Source organism: Hemicordylus capensis, chromosome 6, assembly GCF_027244095.1.
Source record: "Hemicordylus capensis ecotype Gifberg chromosome 6, rHemCap1.1.pri, whole genome shotgun sequence".
Lineage (NCBI taxonomy): Eukaryota > Metazoa > Chordata > Lepidosauria > Squamata > Cordylidae > Hemicordylus > Hemicordylus capensis.
Window position 1 is genome coordinate 70601789 of NC_069662.1, and position 19695 is coordinate 70621483.

A 19695-nucleotide genomic window follows, 5' to 3' on the forward strand; every position below is an offset into this window, starting at 1 on the left:
CAGACCCAATAAGGAGGAGGAACCTCCAGTTGGAGGAAAATCTCAACCCTACAGAAATCTCCTACGACTAGTGTTACATCAGAGATGTGCTGGCTCTTTTCACTGGATCCCAGAGATGTCCATCTCTGAAAGAGTAGGAAAGCTTTCCCCCTCTTTAATCACTATAAAATAGGGGGCCCAGTTGCCCACCATTTTGTCACCCATACAGTCATGAATTGCCAGTAACCATGTCATCAGCTGCTACTAGTGTCCCTTATAGATAAACGACCTTTAAAAAGGTGCAAATGCTGGTAATGCGCAGGCTTGACTACTTCAATGTGCTCAACATTGGGCTGTATTTGTATGTAGTCCAGAAACTGCAACTGGTGCAGAATGCAGCAGCCAGGCTAGTCTCTGCAGCTACCTGAAGAGTACTGTCGTACTCTTTACTGTCCACATTACTGTCGTCCTATTTTAAAATAACTACACTGGCTGCTAATAAGTTCCTGGGAAAAATACAAAGTGCTGGTTATAAGTATCTGGGGAAAATACGAAGTACTTGGAAGAGAAGTACTGGATGTCTCTTCTTAAAAGGAGAATGGCAGCACATAAGAGGCAGGATCCAAAATCACACATGCATACTTTGTAGTCCTCCCGAGCATGAGCACCACGTGACTCTTTCCGAGCTTCCGCACCATAAATAGTTTGTAAAGCACAGAGCATCAGGTTTTGTAGTTCCAAAGTCTCCACCAAGTCAGTATTCCAGACAATTCCTAGATTTCAACAAAAGGATTTGAGAAGAGTTTTACAAGTTTTAGGGAAGTGACACTCCAGCAATTTAACTGATCAGATCATGCATCTTTTCAATAAAGTTCAACAGTGTTAGCTCCTGAGAGAGACAGAAGCACAACACTGAGAAACTCAGAATGAGTTTATAGAGAGACATATTTCATTCTAATGATCTATTTCTATTTCTATTTCATTCTAACATGGTCTGTAAAGCAACATCTCATAGCAGCAAGACAGCGCTCTGTCATACACTCTTCTCTAACAAGGTCAGAAGAAAGTTCAACAAGCATACAAAGAACATAATAGACTCAGATTCAGTTGTACCATGAATTCTTTCAAATCAGATACAACTATGCATTTGTCCAACTGAGTCACTAGCTTACATGATAACCTTCCAACAGGGAAGGGTGTATTATGTGCAAGTGCAGAAGTGGCACAGAATGCAGAATTCCAATTCCTGAGAATCCGCTTTTAAAAAGGAAAAAAGGGGGCAGGGGAGGGGGAGAACAGCCAATGTCTAGACCTTATATTTACAAAGACAGGCTGAAATGTATGTAGTTAGTTCCTGATGACATTCCCAAAGCCAAAAAAGGGTGACTGAATGAGAGCCAGGGCTATGGTGCCCTACATAGCTCTTGCCTCTCCCTATGACAGCATAGCAGAATTCTACAAGTTAAGGGGGAGGAAGCAGTCTGTTTAACTCAGCCTTTTAGCTGATAGTGTGCTGCTTAGCAGTATTTTAAAAAATAAAATAAAAGCCACAGCTTATACATAATTCAGGTCTTTTAAAGAGTGGTTTTCAAACTGTGTCCCAGAAATCCCAAGATTCCTCAGAAACTTTATCAAAAATTCTTCAATGAGAAGATCTCCAGCTTCTCAAAAGGCAAACCTGTCCAGTGTTACCAGTGGAAATAGCTGCAATGAAGGAATCAGGACCATGAGTGCCTTTTTTTCTTCGCCATATACCCCCATGCTGTAGTCCCAACAAAAACTGCCTTCCTACTTTCCATGGTTACTACATGCTTCTGGAGAGAAGCTGCCAAAAGGTTTCCTCCCAAATAGCACCACAGCGGGGGTGGGGGGGTGGGGGGGGCAGTTTTGCCAGGGTTGTGTTTGGAATGGAGGGAGGTGAAAGCAGGGGAAGACACCCTCTCCTACACCACAATTCTAATCTTTCCTATCCCCGGACTGCCATGACAATGTGATTCAGAATGTGTGTCAGGATGTGATCTTCAAACATGTCACAGAAGCCTTAAGAGATAAGTCAGTGTGGGAAGAGTTCCCTGAAAGTAAAAACTATGAAAAATTTGGTGTGTCAAAGAGATTTACATTGTTACCTCTGACTTATTTAAATGCAGATCTGTTGCAACACTGCATCTTCTTTAGAGTCAATCAATTGATGGTACATTTCTTATTTATTTAAAATATTTATACCCCACCCCTCCATTACATTATTCTTCAGGGCAGCTCACAACATTAATAAAATAGATACAATATAAAATGAAATAAAAAGTAATACAATTTAAGAAGTTAGTAGCCAAAGGTTTAGCACAATCATATATACTGATACTTGCCACAAAAACATTTATTTTCAAGCTTTGGGACACGCAAGATAACACAAGGGTGCACAGAACAGTATTCCACTATCAAACAATTTACCTCTGTCAAATGTCTTTAGATCATCCAAGTCGCTATAGATGCTGCTAATTTTTTCACAACCTTCCTGTAGGACAGGTCCTGTACGGAACACAGCAGCATGGCTTTGCATTGTCTGTAGACATGCAAGTTTTAGAATAAAAAATCATTAATGAAAGTTCTGAATATTGTTGCAAAGAAGTTGCAAACAGCTGCTAAAACACGTACAATCAAATTATGTCAACATATATTTAACATAGGCACATCTGTTTCTACTAGTTTTGCATTATATAATCATGTTCTTAACGTAATCTTTTGCAATTAACTGCAGTCTCTACCAAACACTAGTCCAGTATGGTAGATAGTATTTCTCAATTGCTCCATTAATTTCCATAACATTTAGATTGTCTGCATTGCATGGCCACTGCTACATAATAAAACTGACAACTGTGGTGTGGGTCAGAGATTCTATAGACAGAAATCTCACTCTAATATTTATCTCAAACACTTCTGCATAGTCAGCAGTCACAAATATAAAAAGGAGGAACGAAGAACAAGATGGGATAAAAGTGGAAAGTGTGATTCTGAGCAAGGAAACAAGTTTATCTCATTCAGTAAAGTAGCCTTTCAATCCTTGTTGGTAGAAGGGCAGATTCCAGTTTCAGAGAAGTGCCATATTTGCACCATCTCCAATACAGGGTTTTTAAAAAAATCAACTTAGGAAAATACAGAATTTAATAACACAACACATACACAAACAGCAGCAAAATTTAAAATTCTGATAAGAAATTCTGGTGAAGCATTCATACACTTAAGTTCATACTATAAAGTTATAATTTAAGTAGGTAAGCATACCGTAGATCTCCTTATTGCAAAACCTAGTGACTGTTTTAACCTATTTCCTCAGTTTAGGTAGCAAGGTCTTCTCCTTAACTTGCTTTAACACTCCATCAAGTTTACCAAATTGAAATGCATACAACTAGGGATGTGTACAAATCATGATTCAAAGCAAAATTCGTAACACATCCCCGGCACCTTTAAAACCGAGGAGATGGTTGCTGACCACACAAATGGCCGCCACACATGCTCGGAGGCCATGTGCATGCCAGCATCGCACGAGGGCAGTTAGCGAAGAGTGCTGCCAGGGCATGAAGATAGCTGGGAGGAGCGCCACTGATTCAAGAAGTGGCAGTGAGTGGTGGCGGAGCAGGTGTGTACTTACCCTCCTCCGTTTTAAAGGTGCCTGGAATGTGTTACAAATTGTACTTTGAATCGTGATTCGTTCACATCCCTAAACAGAACGCTTGCCCCACCCCAAACACCACCAGAATCTAGCCATTATGCCCTTTATCACGAACTATCCATTAAGTATGTTTAACTTTAAGCACTTTATTATTTTCCAACACTTAATTGCACAACTGATGGTAATTCACCTTTCTTGCAATACTGGCCTATTATTCTTGCAGCAGTTATGGAAAATGTACCTTGTTTTTTAGCCTAAATCCTCTAGTTACCCCAAAAGTGCCATAATCTGAACTAGTAGAATCTGTACTGAATTGTAATTTCCATGATCTTAGCTAACAGCTGGCTCCATAAGATTTGAATCTGTGGACATACCCACCATAGGTGAACCAAGCACTGTTAATGCCACCCAAATGAGGGAGATCAAGTTGAGAGATACATACAGTTTGTTATGAATGATAATAATATTATTGTTAAAATCAATAAAAATTGAATTTGGGGAAAAAAGAGAGATACAGAAGGTCATCTAGCAAGCTTCAAGGCTGAACAGGGGTTTTCGCATGTGTTTGCTATGCTCAAACTCAGCATTCTAACACCACATCAAATTAGGTCTCATTGTAATTTATCTATTGTAGCTTGTGGAGGGGTGCCCTTTTTGTAGGAGATGCGAGTAGATCAACTTTAGAAAGAAAGAAAAAAACTTTAACAAATTCAACAATTCAGATTTCAAGATAATAGACTTCTCTATGTTCTCATTACATTTTATTAGCAATCTGGCCTCCAGTCACTGAACTCACTTACCTTCTGCATATTAAGCCTCAGATCTGAAGTTCTTGTGCTTCCATTGGCAAAGCGCAATTTGTCAAGGTTTGCTACAGATTCTTCACCTGCATTTGGTTTAATTGATGGAACTGGTTCTCCTAATCAGAGGAAATAGAAGTATAATTTAATTACATTTAAGCCTGTAAGAAGGGGAGGGGGAGAAAGTGGCATCACCAATCAGCAATTTTATGACTCCCCTGGTAAAAATGCCACAGCCTGGCCAGCTGCTTTGGACAGAATTGGAGGGAGGGGAGAGAGCTTTTTCAAGGAATCTATTTAGCTTCTTGATATTTATTCATTCCATTCATATTCATTTAGCAGCAAATCTAGTTTACTCAGAGGAAGATCTTCACTTGGTTAAATTTTGTTCTTGTTTGTCCTACGCGACTTCCGGTTTCTTTTGTTTGGTCATCGACATGATAAAAGGTTTTCCCCTAGATAACAGTAATTTCCTACTTGATCTAGGTTTCTGTTATTGCATTGTATTTAGAGAAGAATTATTTTACTTATGCACATTGTTTTAGTCTTGGCCAGTGTACAGTGTAGTCACTAAAAGGTCATGTTAAGGTGTGCAACCAGGGCTTTTCAGTAAAGCAGTCCCTGAGTTGCCTGGGAAACCATGTTTTGGGATGTTGGGGGAAGAGAATGACAGTTTATTGGCTGTGTTCAAGAGGGAAAGCAGTTAGTTGTCAAGATGGTTGTTGTGGGAGTGGGGCTATGTTTGGGGAAAGTAAAATAGAATAGGACTGAACAAGAAAATAGCTTATCTAAAGAAGGGAGTAGAGTGGGTTTGATGTAGAGGCAGAGGAGGTTCTGCACTCTAAATGGAAAGCCCATTTTCTGTCCCCAGAGACCTGGGGAGTCCTCAACTGGGAGGCAGGTCTGAAACAAATCAAAGCAAGGCACCCTAATCCTAAAAGAGAAGAATCCCAGAGAAGGAATATTACCAGTAAAACGTAATAAAACTTCAACATGTACAAGTTTATGTTGATATCTGAAATCATTACGCTTATAAGTACCTTCTCAACATCTCCTGAGCAAGCCTAAGTAAAATATAACTTGTTATTTCAATGTTACCAAAGTGCTAGAATGTTTTCCTTCCCTCATTCACTAGAAGCATTTTACCACACTACAGTACAACTTATATTGAAAAACTATAAAAGAATAAGTTCTGTCACAAGTTACAAGACTTGTGATATTGGTCTCAGATGTGTCAAAAAGAGTGATTGGTGGCTGTGGCGGCAGCAGGGTTACCTAGCAAAAGGGCAACCACCACCTTCCCACTCCCAGCTGGGCTGGTTTAGGCCACTACTGCTCTTGTCCAATGCTTATGAGCAACGCTTGTGCCCTGCCTGTGTCTCCAATTTCTGCTGCTGCTCTTTTGTGACCTCTGCAGTCACACCTATGGGATTCTACACCTGTTCAAAATGCTCTGAGGCAAAGCTCTACAAGATCCTGGAGGAAATCCACCCATTCAGCATCCCTGTATACCCCACTAGGCTATATAGGCATCTCCAAGCCTAACCTCCCTCAATTCCTCTTTGACTGCATCCAAGAGGAATCCATGCAAAGAACTGGACTAGACTTCATTCATCCAGAGCTTCACAGGAAGTTTTTATTGGCATTCTTCTCCAACATCACAATCAATTGACTGGCCTTTAAAAACATGAGGTTTATTGTAAGAGTTGTTGGTGTATGGCTTATAGTGGATTCTATTATCTTTTGAGAATCATATGTGAAGATTTTACTAGCGTATACAATATCTGATGTATGAGAGTGGTTGTTTTATAGGTTATATGCTGGATTAGATAAGGATTTGTAGTTGAAGATTTAGAGTCTATCTGGGGTTCTTGGTGTATCATTGCCATCTTTTTGGAACCTGTATAAGGTTTTCATTAATATACATCCAACACAGTGCTTAAGAGATGCAATGTAAGGTGCTGAAAACCACAGAGAGACCTACCTGGTTTACAGGATTCTGCAATAGTAAGAGCACACGCACGGCCAAAGACCACTAAGTCCAAGAGAGAGTTTGCTCCAAGACGATTAGCACCATGAACAGAGGCAGAGGCTGCTTCACCACAAGCATACAAACCAGGTACAACTTGATCTCTGCCATTTACATGTGTAATCACCTGCCAGAAAAAAATAAAATAAAGTTAGGTATGGCCCTGTCTCTTTCTTGTAGTGATAAAGAGCAGATAAAGGGAAGGATGCAAAGATAGAGGAGAAGGGAAGAGGTAGGCAAGAGCAAAGCTGGGGGCAGGTCTATCCTCCTAACAGTTTATTTTTAAAGCTGTATCAAAAATAGTATACAAGAGGCGGGGGGGAAATAAGACCTCCTATATATGAAGAACATTAATTTTGAAAAATTACCTGTCCTTTGTAGTTTGTAGGGATACCTCCCATATTGTAATGCACAGTGGGCAGAACAGGAATAGGTTCTTTGGTGACATCCACTCCAGCAAATATCATAGCTGTTTCCGAAATCCCTGGCAGACGCATTGCTAGCTGTTGAGGTGGCAAATGGTGTAACTGCAAGTACACATGATCCTTGTCAGGTCCACATCCTCTGTTTAAAAAAATAAAATAAACGCTTTTAAAATTCTACCTAAATGCAAACAATTTAAGCCATCCATCATCTTATCTCGATTGTCAAAAAGCACAGTCACAGCAATGGCAACTGTCTTTTACAATCCATGGTTAGCAGATAATTTTTTAATTAAGCAATAATGTGAATACATTTAAATACATTAAGTTGATTCCTTGCCAGTAGGGCTAAGGTACGAGAATAAATCCTTGGTCTGCTCATATGCCAAGGGATAGAATATATCATACAAATAATTACATACATCCCTATGTTGTTAGCACACCCCACTCTTGCAATCTATCCCTAGTGTTTTGTGGGAGATGGATTCTGTGCGCATAAGTATAAATGTACTAGATGCTTCATCACCCAGCATGGTCTACAAAGATGAGATAGAGAATTTGTCTCTGCAGAGAACTGGCCTTATGTTTTGAGGGTTGCCTAACCAGAGGCCTAACAATGTGACATTGTATTTACTGTATACAGGCCTGTGAACTGTGTATGAATAAAGAAACCTCTTTTGGAGTGGCTGGTTACTAGTGTTGCTAGGGATCCATTTTGGTTATTAAAGGTGAGATATCAATGGCTAAAGATTTGAGAATGTTGTAAGCTTACACCAGAGTCCCATTAAAACAGGTAAGCCAGAGCAACTGAAAACCCCCTATAAATGATTGCCCAATGTTTGAGCCTATTTAGATGGTCCTCAAACACTAGACAACAAGTTCAACAGAGACAAATGTGAAGTCCTACATTTAGACAACAATCAAATGCACACATATAGGGTGAGAGAGACCTGGCTTGGTAACAGTACATGAAAAAAATCTAGGTGTCTTCATGGTCAACAAGTTGAACAGGAGCCAGCAATGTAATACAGGTGCTAAAAAGGCCAATACAATCTTGGACCACATTACCAGAGGCAAAGTGTTCAGATCTCAAGAAGTAGTAGTTTCGCTCTATTCTGCACTAGTCAGACCTCACCTGGAATATTGTGTCCAATATTGCGGCTTTGCATTTTAAGAAGGACGTCAATAAACTAGAAGGGATTCAGAAGAGGGCAACAAAGATAGTGAGGGCAGTGGTCTGGAAACCAAATACTATGAGGAATGCCTAAAGGAGGTGGATATGTTTAGCCTGGAGAAGAGAAGACTAAGCCAAGATATGATAGTCATATTCAAGTATCTGAAGGGTTGTCCCATAGAAGGAGCTGACTTCTTCTTCTTGCTTGAGGATAGGACTTGTGAGAGATGCTTGAGATAGATCAGGTGGATGTCTCAGTGTTGGACAAAAGCCTTGGAAAGAAGGCTGAAGAGGAACCTGAAGACAGAGACAGAGCTGAAGAGCAAAGAGCTTGTCACTGGGAACTGAGGTGCCTATTTTTCAGGAAAATGACTCACCAAGGAAGAGAGTTGTTACTGGCTGGAGACTGGAGGCTTGATGGAAGGCTAGCCAGTGGAGAGGGGACTGGAGTGAAGACTGCAGGATTTCAAGCAAGTCATCAGGGAAGAGCAGCCAAGACTGAGTTGGAAGATTCCACCTCAATTGCCAGGGGGCAGAGCTTAGAATACCAGGAAGCCTTTAAGGGACAGAGTATTTTGTCATCTGCTTATGTGAGTACTACTTGGAAGGAGAATTAGGGGAACTGGCAGAAAGGTAATTTAGGGATTCATACTCGTACGTTACTCTCAAAACTCCTTTAAGAGTCCAAATACCATTCTATAAGAATAACAAGGCAGTGTTCATTTTAAAAATCTTTCAGGTCTCAAAGCTTGGTTCGTCCATACTCAAAGCCAACACAATAGTTTATGGGGAAAGAGGCAAAGTGTATTTATTTTGCAGATATGGATGTATGATAGTGGGGCACACTGAGGGAGGATGCTTAATGTTACTAAATAGGGAGGCCTCCAGATGCTGGAAACAAGGTGAGGATCTTCAAGGTCCCATTCTCCACACTCTTCTCTGCACACATCTAGCTCCATGTGCAGTCTAAAAACCAGTGTAGCTCAAGTCTATAAATATTTTCAGAAAAGTGCTCTTATTCTTTAGGATATATGGATCAAATTTTACAAATAAATATTAAGAGATTAGGCAATTACAGAAAGCTAGACTTGCCTGCCTTCGCGGATTTCAATAGTCATAGAACGAGACACAACATCCCTGGAAGCTAGATCCTTGGCAACTGGAGCATATCTCTCCATAAATCGTTCACCTTCACTATTAATAAGAATGCCTCCTTCGCCACGACAGCCTTCTGTAATAAGGCAGCCAGCACCATAGATCCCTGTAAAACAGGCAAATCATATTATAAACCATTTACAGCTACTATATATTTCACAGATATTCTTCCATATCATAGAAACAGGAGGGGGGCACCAAACTAAGAGTTGATGTAATACAGGGGCTAAAAAAAGGAGCTACAAGCTGAAAGTATCAGCTTCAAGCTTGGGCTTGGCCATAACTCACTTGGTGGCTTTAAGCAAACCACTGTTCTTTCAGCTCCACATCAGCAATACAGGGATAACATGGCCTGTCTTACAGGGCTCTTACAAATACTAGTAAGAATATAGGTGAAGTACTTTGAATACAATAAAGGAAGACAAAAACACTCTGTATTATATTAATACTGCATTTGCCTTCTAGCAGCAAATTAGTCACAAGCGTCCCTCCACTAAGCTAACTCAAACCTGTACTCCATCCTTCTGTAAATGGCCATTTTAGTCTTCACTTTAATCAAAGTTTACTGGGGGTCGGTGGTGCTTTCTTGCCTCCCAGAGAGATGGCAGAACATGTCACAGAGCATTTCAATTGATTATGCACTGCTGATCTCAACACTATCATATTTCACTGGGTGGTATCAGCATGAAGCAAAAAACTATCATTTATCACCAGTGGTTGCTTTTTCGAGTATATCAATCCAATTTTATCTTGTAAACATTTGGGCTGTGCACAGAAGTGACATGCTTACTGTTACCTCATGCAATTCACAGGATTCTCTCTCCTCCTCAATACATTATCTCACCAATTTAAAACAGCACTTTATGCATCCAATGGTCCAACTGAGTCCACAAAAGCCTATGCCACAATACAATTTAATTCCCAGAAACTGTGGTTTGAGTATCCCCAGGAATACTTGAGGACTTTCCTGTGGGTATGCTGTAGTTCCCCATAGGCCAGCCTCTCTATGTTCCATGTAAAATGTAGATTTTTAAAAAACCTGTTATTGCAGCAAGACTGTTTTAAAAATTGCAAGTACTTGCAACCACTGGTCTAAGGTACTATGGGAGTTTGCTACAGCAGATTAACACAGTCCCTCTACAGCAGATTAATATTGTCCCTCTGGAATCAAACAGAAAGCAATCTTTGGGGTGAGAAGAAGGAGACGAGACTGATAGAGGGAGAATTTCAATCTTGGTTTCCATGCTGGCTCAAAAAAAAAAGTGTATTCACACTGAGTGAATGGTAAAAGAGGATTTGAACTATCACCAACTGCTGAGGTCTTGCCAGTCCTGTTTCCAGCCTCTTGCTGCCTACAGTTGGAGGCACTGTGGCATCCCTATGCCAGGCAGGTTGGACATTTTATGTGCTGATGTTTTTATTGCATGGAGGTGGGGTTATGCCTCTTATTCTTCTGTGGCATTTCCTCCAGCCTTTCCCCTCCCACCTTGTGCTGTACTGGAATAGGAACCCAGCTATGTGACGCTGACATCAGGATGCCATAACCTGGATGCCAGTGTAAGTGAAGTAAAGGATTGCTCAGTTAAACTCCCTGCTGTTCAAAAGTCAATCAATTATTTCTTTACACAAAGATTGGATATAAAGGAGAACCTCAGTATTCGCAGGGGTTCCATTCTCCACAATTGCCATGGATAAGGAAACCGCGAATACTGAGTAATTTGAAGCACTGGGATTTGAGAGGCTAGGTTACTGGAGATTTTTTTTAAAGGTGCCCAAAATGGGCAAAATTGCCTGAAAATTGGGGGGGGGGGGGTGTGCTCTAGTGTGCCCAGTCTGTCCCCAGCTATCCAGCAATGCTTCCCAAATGCTACAATTTGAAGGATTTTTTGTAAAAAAATAATAAAAAAATCACATTTTAAAAAAAAAAGCACTATAGCTTCCCTAGAACAGGAAAAAGTTGGCTAAAAATCATGGGGGAAGGTGCCCTACCATGTTCAGTATGTCCCCAGCTGTCCAGCAATGCCCTCAAAATGCTTCCATTTGCAGTTTTTAAAGTCCAAAAATTGTGGTTTCCCCTCCTTAAAAAAAAAGAAGAAGAAGAAGAAGCCAAAAAATGGCTCCCTTACACAAAATGGTGGGCAGAAATGATCTCACTGTGGTCATTTCCGCCCCCAGCCCCAACCCACAAGTCTTAACCCCTTTTCTGCTGGTTTTTCCCATGTAGACTGAGGTGAGGTGCCAATTACCAGATCGCAGATACACAAAACTGCGGGTACTATCCATGATTAACAAGGTTCTCCTGTACTAACACTAACTAAAAAGCTTACCCACTAATCTGTGAATTTTGGTTGATGCTAATAAAAAGTATTGTTAGTTCTGCTTGGATTGAAATAAGCTTAATGAGTGGCTGCTTCTCACAAGCTTTAGTTGTCTAAAACAATACAGGACAATTTTTACCTGTGGGATGGAACTGCACAAACTCCAAATCCTGACAAGGAAGGCCAGCCCGTGTGATCATTGCTGTGCCATCTCCCGTGCAAGTGTGTGCAGATGTGCAGCTGAAATAGGTACGCCCATACCCTCTAGGAAAAAGTTCACAATGGGTTATCTGCCTCATATCTACACCCACAAGAAAAAAAAAAATCATGAGAAACAGTGGCCCCAATCCATTTTTAGTACAAACATCCCCATCAAGAGTACAGCCGGCCAGCTGAATGGAGCCCAGTATCACTATGCAGTTGGGGGTACACATACAGATGAGCAAATGGCATTCTGTATCAGCTAAGCATATGGAAGGCTGCTTCCCCAAAAGCATCTCTCTTGCTGGAGTGGGATGAAGATCTCCACCCCACCTCCGGCCACATACACAATTAAAATGTTTATATGAATTATGTTGGTTTTAAATAAGGTCACTGCTCATATTAACTTAGTTTTAGTAAAAACAGGTGTCAAGTTGGGATATGACCTGACCAAATCTTCTACCAAGGCCCTATTCAGGTGGCAGCAGTGGCCAGAAGTGCCTATTTTCAACTCAAGCTTGTCCGCCAGCTACGGCCCTTTCTGGACAGAGATAGCCTGGCCACAGTGATCTATGCTCTGGTAACCTCCAGACTGGACTATTTTGATGTGCTCTATGTGGGGCTGCCCCTGAAAACTGTTCAGAGGCTGCAACTAGTGCAGAATACAGCAGCAAGACTGCTGATGGGCTCTTCTGGCTGGATGCACATCACGCCAGTCTTACGGGAACTGCACTGGTTGCCAATATGCCATCGAGCCCAATTCAAGGTTTTAACATTGACTCATAAAGCCCTGAATAACCTGGCCCCCAGATACCTGAAGGAATGCCTTCTCCCATATAGACCTGCCCATCAGTTAAGATCTGTAGAAGAAGCCCACTTGGAAGTGCCAACATTGTCAGCAGTTAAAAGGGTAGGGGCATGTGAGAGGGCTTTCTCTGTGGTGGCCCCTAGGCTGTGGAATGCCCTCCCCTCTGAGATGCACCAAGCTTTGTGCACATTCGGGAAAATGGTGAAGATGCACCTCTTTACCCTGGCCTTTGACTAGAGATGTAATGGTTCTTTCCCTCTCAGGCACTGTATTTTTTACTGTATTTTTGTTTTTATGATGTTGTATTATAATTATATTTTATACTGGTTTTATTGTAACCCACTCTGACACCTTTGGGTATAGGGCAGGCTAGAAATATAAACAAACAAACAAACAAACAAACAAACAAACAAATATAAAATAAAAATAAAATAAAATAAAAATAAAAATAAATAAAAATAAATAAAAATAAATAAAAATAAATAAAAATAAATAAAAATAAATAAAAATAAATAAAAATAAATCTCCCTGCTCTCTGAAGTACAGTGGGTGGGCATGAGAAACAGGATCTCTTCTATTGTGGAATGTTCTTGCCAAGAGAAGTTCACCTGGCCTCATCATTGCTCACATTCCAGTAAACAGTCAAGACTAGGAAGATACTTGGTTAGTTACTTATTTTCAATACTTCTGTCCCACCTTTCTAAGAGATATTCAAAGCATCAAATAAAGTCAACAAATTTTAAAAAATTAAAATCCAGTCCAAAGAACAAAGAGAACTACAATGAAATGGACAAAATCAGTGCAAAAGAACAGCAGCAAAGATCACAATTCATAAAACAGTTTCTAAAAAGGCCAGCTGCAAAAGAAAAGTCTTGGCTGCTACTGAAATGGGAGTTATAAGGTCAGGCAAACCTGTCTTAGCAATGGTGTTTCACTGTCTTGCTGCCATTACAGAAATGATCTTGTCCTTCATGTGCACCCATCGTGTACCATGTGGCAGGAGAACAGTATAGGGCTTTGACAAGAAATCTGGTCAGGTACTAACAGCTAAAGCCTATGGCTAAGATAAATTACACACTTCTTCCAGAACTGCCACACAATGCTTATTTCCAAAATAATTTTCACTGAAAAACTATGAGAGCTTTTGACATTCCATGAACAGCCATTCTCCAATTCACAGAAAAACACCTGGAAAGAACAGCTTTATAAGAAGCCCTTTTATACAGCTAGCAATATACTACCAGTCCATCTACCAGAGGCAGGGAAACACATAAGTAGAGCTTCAAACAGGTGCACTTTAATTCTGAGCTCTCAGTTACATGGCGTCCATATTTTTTTTTACAAACATAGACACAACAATCCCAAAGTCATGTTGAACAGCAGCTTGTCAGCTCAATCACTCAAAAGTACAATTTCTGGGTGTGTGTTTTTTTAGGGGTTTGTTTTTTAGGGATTACGAAGAAGAAAACCCATCTACAGAGTCTGTGTGCCAGAGATTGAGATACCTCAAGTCAAAAGAAGCTGGAGGATCAGCTGACAGAGCAACTGATCAAAACTGATTTCATCTTACAAGAAAAACATAACACTCCCAACCCCATATTTCCCAAGGCAAGTACTACAGAAGGTGGCATTTAAAAAATATTTTCCCCAGTTGGCCCTAACACAGTCCCCAGCTGGCCCTAACACAGTTCTCTGGTCCAACAAGAGAAAATGATCTCAGAGAATATTTACAGAAGTGTACTGCCTGGGAAGGAGGGATTACATACTTCCTGCCTCCCAACCTCATGCTCTATTCCCCGCCCCTCCAAACAATGTAGTGTATTAGAACAAAAAGTGTTATCAAATAGAATTTTCCAGATAATGTCAAAATGAAGGCACTTCACATATTTGTCAGTTCATGTGAACACCTTATGAAGAACTTCTAGACTAGAGAGATATGTTCTATGAAATTCTGTTTTTAATATGCAAGTGTTCCTTAAAATAAAAATGTGGCTTTAATCTCTTTAAGCCCCCACCATCTCTGTACTCCCTTTTAACTTGGCAACTGTGGTGTTAGGACCACACATTTGCCAACAAAAGTCTAGCTGGGCCATCACAGTCAAATGAGAGATGGAAAAGGACTTTGCAATGGAAGTGGTTACAAGATTTCAGGTAATAAAAGGGCAAGAGAGCTTAGAAAGCTTCCTGAGGAGTGCTGGTGGAAATAATTTGGCCACCGAGGACAATGTTGAAGACCCTTGGGCTGAACCACAACACTCTTTCTCTCTTTGTATGCAAGGAGAAGAAAAGGAGGCACAGGATGAGTTAACAATTCTTCCCCCATCTAGTCTTCAGGCCAGTGTAAGGACAAGTGGAACATAATGCATCTTCAATAGGATTAGTAGTTTATTACCCAGTAGCAATGACTGTATTCTTGGCTCTTAAACGATGTATGGTGCCATCTTCTATGCAAAGTGCAATCACACCACGACATTCACCATTTTCCATAAGGAGGTCCAGGGCAAAATATTCCACAAAGTAACTGGTGTCATACCTGAGAGACTAGAAGGGGGAAAGTGCACATTCAACAGTTAAGGAGCACAGAGAACGAAACAAACAATGTTAATTTCATGGCATGGTTCCAAAATGTTTTGTTAGCTTGTATCTGCAAGCAGAGCCGTGCTAGTTTAGGTACATTAATTCTAATAGATATACTGGAATAAATACTTATAAACATAATCATGCTATATATATCACTTTCCACTTTCTAGGTTAGAGAGATTACATGGTTTATGAAATTCTGCCTTTAATATTCAGAATGTCTGTCTATGATGTATGTGCACCTACCACAGTAAATGTTCTTGCTGCCAAATCAACTGAGGTGATACTATTTCAATATCTGTACAGATAATGGCTGGCATCCAAAAAACCATGAGCAGAAGGAGAAAATGACTTAGTGTTCTGTGGTAGGAATGTGCACAAAGTGTTTCGTGAACATCTGGGGGTGGGCGCAGAGAGCAAGAGCAAGAGCTTTAAGAGGAGGGAGGAAGGCCTTACCTGCCCCTCCATGGCCTTTCCACTGCCCCAGCACGGAGCTATCAGGATTAAATGCCTCATGCACGGCTGCAGGGCTGCTCCCAGCAGCCCGTGGGCAGCATCAAACAGAATGACATCGGCACATGCACGATCTTGAATGGTCAGAATAGTGTTGCTGACCACTCAAGGTCGTGTTGGCGCACACGTAGACATGATTTCCATGAAGACACCGCCCACGGGCTGCTGGGAGCAGCCCTGTAGCTGCCCGCAGAGCATTTAATCCCTACAGCGCCACACTGGGGCAGCAGAGGGGCCACAGAGAAGCAGGTAAGACTTGCCTTCCTCCTTTTAAAGTGCCCGCTCGCCCCTACAGAAATGATTTAGCGGGAGCAGCTCGAAGCATTTTGGCGCCTCAAAATAGAGGTGCCAAAATGCTTTGTGCACATCTCTATTCTGTGGATTCTTGCACTAGTAGAATATTCTTCACAGAGCAGAGCCATCATGTATTGGTAGTTGCATAACAGTAGAAAAAAATATAGTGAACAAGTTAGATACAGGCTCTAACAAAAATTCTAATGCAATGCAATATATAACATTCATAATAGTAGTGGGCCATAAAGTCATGCCAAAATTACTCTATTTCCAATTTTACCAGAATACACTTAACCAGGGGCATAGCTATAATTGAGTGAAATTCTTTGAACACGGGCCCCCAGCTCCTGAGGGCCCTCCAGCTCCATCCCTCCCTATTTTCTTCATAATCTCCCTCACTCTGGGGAGCCGCCAGAGAGAGGGATGAACATGGGCCCCCTCTCCCCTAGCTACGCCCCTGCACTTAACTGACATCCAACAATACCAAGTACAGTCAAAATTCAGTTTAAGTTCAAGCAAAAATTCCTAACATATTCTTTCTAATTTCATTCACACACCCAATCCGAAAACCTAGGAGCATAATCCAATGAAGCAAACGCTATGGTGTTCAGAAAGGAAGTAATGGAAGGGTGTTTTAACCACCGACATTAGTCTGGAACTCTTCAGAAGCACTGGTCTTACACCAGTGCTTCTCTTGTTTCATTGGTGCTTCATTAGTCTAGATGTGAGCTTCATTTTCCCTTCCCCTGTAGCATCTTACCCGGCCGTAAAGCGTGTGCAGCAGAGAATGTCCTGTCCTGTCAGCCACACAACAACACCGATGAGCCTGTCCCCCTTTCCCAAACTTAAGGCTCTGTCCCCCAAAGGCTCGTTGGTAGATCTTCCCTTCTTCTGTCCTGCTAAATGGCATGCCATAATTCTCCAGCTGAGGAATCCAAACAGAATTATTAGCCATTTAGTGTATACATAAAAACAAGAAAGCGAGCAGGTAACAACTGTAGTCAGCATTGTAAAATATTAAGTTTCTGAATGAAACCTGTCATTTGAAAAACAGCTTTAATATAAACTGAGCAATTTTTTATTCTGTATAGTGTGTCTCATCCCCAAGGAAATGGGCTACTATAAGGGCTAACGAAATGTCTAACACAAATTTAGGAAGAGGGGATTAGTTAAGCCCAAGCAGAAAAAAGAAACACACCCTTAGCGTGAGTTACTTGTACCTTTTGTCACTATCAGAAACAAAACAGGAAATGCAGCTGAAATGCAGTATTAAAAATACTTTCTCCTGCAATAAACTTCCAAACACACCAGCCTTGGCTTCCCTCCTCACTTGAATCTCACCAAAACCCTGGCGAGAACAAGCCCCCTGCAATTGTCTCACAAGAATTTGCAGATTCACCCCAAGAGAATTTGGCCAGACTCCATTGTTCTTCTCATCTGGGTCACACCCTTCTTCTTCCCAGAAGCCTCTCCAGAGCCCTCTAGTCCTGCCCACCTGGTTAACTGATTGGGCCATGGCCTAGGGTCTCCAGTCTGTCAATTAAGGTCAGCTGGTTTTTGTTTTCAGTTAACTATTCGTGCTGACTGCTTGTCTACTACCGGCACATCATGAATTCTGGCATATACTTGCTTAACTTTGATAACAGGAGGGAGGACACAAAGTTACAAGTTGGATTATCACATATGGGAAGAAGAGAGCTCACATTCCTTCCTCTTTTTGTCTCTTTTCAACTCTAATTTTGGTCTGCCCTGCATTTGTCTCTGCCTGTGCTCAGAAGCAATCAGAGAGGGCATTTCCTTCAGTCTCCTGCAGATGACCTGACAGGCACCTAGGGGCACACTGGCTGCATTTCAGACAAAACATAGTTCTGGCAAGGTGTTTCTCTCCCAAACAAGCTGAGGAAAAACAAAATGGCTAAGTGGCTGCGTTTGGGAGGTACACTGAAGCATAGCAAGCGTGGCTAGTAACAAAATATTATGAAAGAGTCTCTTTTTCAAAAACCCACATTTCTATTCATACCTCAATAACTGAAGCAGGGGCATGCTCAGTCATGTAATGAATTGCATCCTGGTCTCCCAGCCAGTCAGAGCCTTTAACAGTATCATAAAAATGCCACCTCCAGTTATCTTCTTCCATATTTCCCAAAGCAGCATTGATTCCTCCCTGGAAAGTGAACATATATAATGAAGGGTTCACTCAGAATAAGTTTCTTCAGGACTGCATGAGCTGCTTACTTTTTGTTTCATTTTCTATGTCTCTCCCCTGTCCCTTGTATTTACATCCAGACTGCTCCTCCTGGCTCAGATCTACTCCACCACCCCACCTCCACAAAACCTCTATTCATTGACCTTCTTTGTCTTTGTACTTTTAGACAGAGAGGTAAGGGTTTGACTGCGTGTGTGTGCACACATGTACACCATCTGCAGAACAGATCTGATCTGATCTCTCATATCCATATACTTTTTAGCAATATACTTTACAAGTTGTTTTAAAATTTTAAAATCCAATTTAAATGAAAAATCAGATTTTTTAAAAAAATCATTTATTTTTATCCACCCAGAAAAATAGTATGAAAGATACATTTAGAATGAGAGAGGCTTGAAGAGTCTGCATTTTCAAGATCTGTGAGGATTTTCCCTGGAATATCAGGGCAAGGAACTGGCCATCCTAAAAACAGAGCTTTAGACCTGAGGGTGTTCAAAGGACTGATAAAAATCTTGGATTTGCTTTGTAACGGGGTAAATAATTAATCAAACTTGCATTGCTTGGCTGTTAATTAGGCAGGTATACTGTGTAGCAGCTAATGTTTTAGAAACAAATACAAGGAATTGAACGCCCACAACTCCTGGGAGCAAGTTGCAACACCACAGGAAATTATTGCCCTGCCTTCAGCCCTCTTAGAGGGCAGATATAGAGGGATTCCCTACGGGGAGAGGTTCTGCCCATGTGGGGAGGGTCAAGTGGAAACAGTCACACATGTGCTATTGGAATGTTTGTTTTATAGAGACCTGCATTGGGATCTCATTTACCCTTTGATAGCTAAATAACTAGGTCTTGATTCTCCTCAGATGATTGGCAGGCTGTTGGAAGGAAGTAATTCCTGTGCCACCAGACAGGTAGCTAAATTTTGTAGTGCAGCCCTCTGTTTGTGTAAGAGCTTAATAACGGGAAAATAGGTGATGGATTTAAGGCCAGAGCAACTTTTGTAGCTATAATGTAGCGAACTTCAGGTGGGCACACAGGTATTGGTATCACCTGTATATCATCAGTAAATCTAACATCAACATTTTCCCAAGCTCCTGAATTATTTAACCCCTCTCAGATTTAGGAGTCGAGAAGGCAACTGTTTGAGTTTTGATTTGTGTGTAATATAGTCTCATAAGTATGAAATACTGCTGCCTCCTTTTATTTTTAATTATGTATTTTTAGTAGTATTTTCAGTACCTTGATCTGTGCTGAGGAGGACTTTTAAAAATTTATTTGGTTTTATTGTCTGTAGTTGAAGTTTGATTGTCTTCTCTTCTACATTTGTTTTAATCTCATGCTGGTTGCTGACCGAAATAAAGAGAGACAGGAAATTATGGAGAAGGTGAAGCTAGAGCATTCCTCTCCAACATGGTAGTTCTCTGGATAGGTGGTTTGTGTTTGTTTGAATATATACACATGAAGGAATGTTTAACCATGTGAATCCCCATCTGGAGTCTGACGTGGGACAGCCTAAGCACAAGTTCACTAACTCAAGGAGAGCTTGTCC

At 41.0% G+C, this 19695-nt stretch overlaps 1 protein-coding gene across 2 annotated transcripts in view; it reads right to left on the reverse strand.

The window, feature by feature from the left end:
- Nucleotides 1–19695, reverse strand: part of SDHA (succinate dehydrogenase complex flavoprotein subunit A) — a 31628-nt gene that overhangs the window by 2326 nt on the left and 9607 nt on the right. For both annotated transcript variants that reach the window (XM_053262776.1, XM_053262777.1), the window contains 10 exons: nt 17961–18104; nt 16701–16865; nt 14946–15094; nt 11684–11808; nt 9164–9332; nt 6844–7039; nt 6431–6602; nt 4447–4565; nt 2428–2539; nt 622–752 (listed from right to left, as the gene is read on the reverse strand). In XM_053262776.1, coding sequence (XP_053118751.1) covers nt 622–752; nt 2428–2539; nt 4447–4565; nt 6431–6602; nt 6844–7039; nt 9164–9332; nt 11684–11808; nt 14946–15094; nt 16701–16865; nt 17961–18104 — 1482 coding nt within the window. The remainder of the gene's footprint in view (nt 1–621; nt 753–2427; nt 2540–4446; nt 4566–6430; nt 6603–6843; nt 7040–9163; nt 9333–11683; nt 11809–14945; nt 15095–16700; nt 16866–17960; nt 18105–19695) is intronic.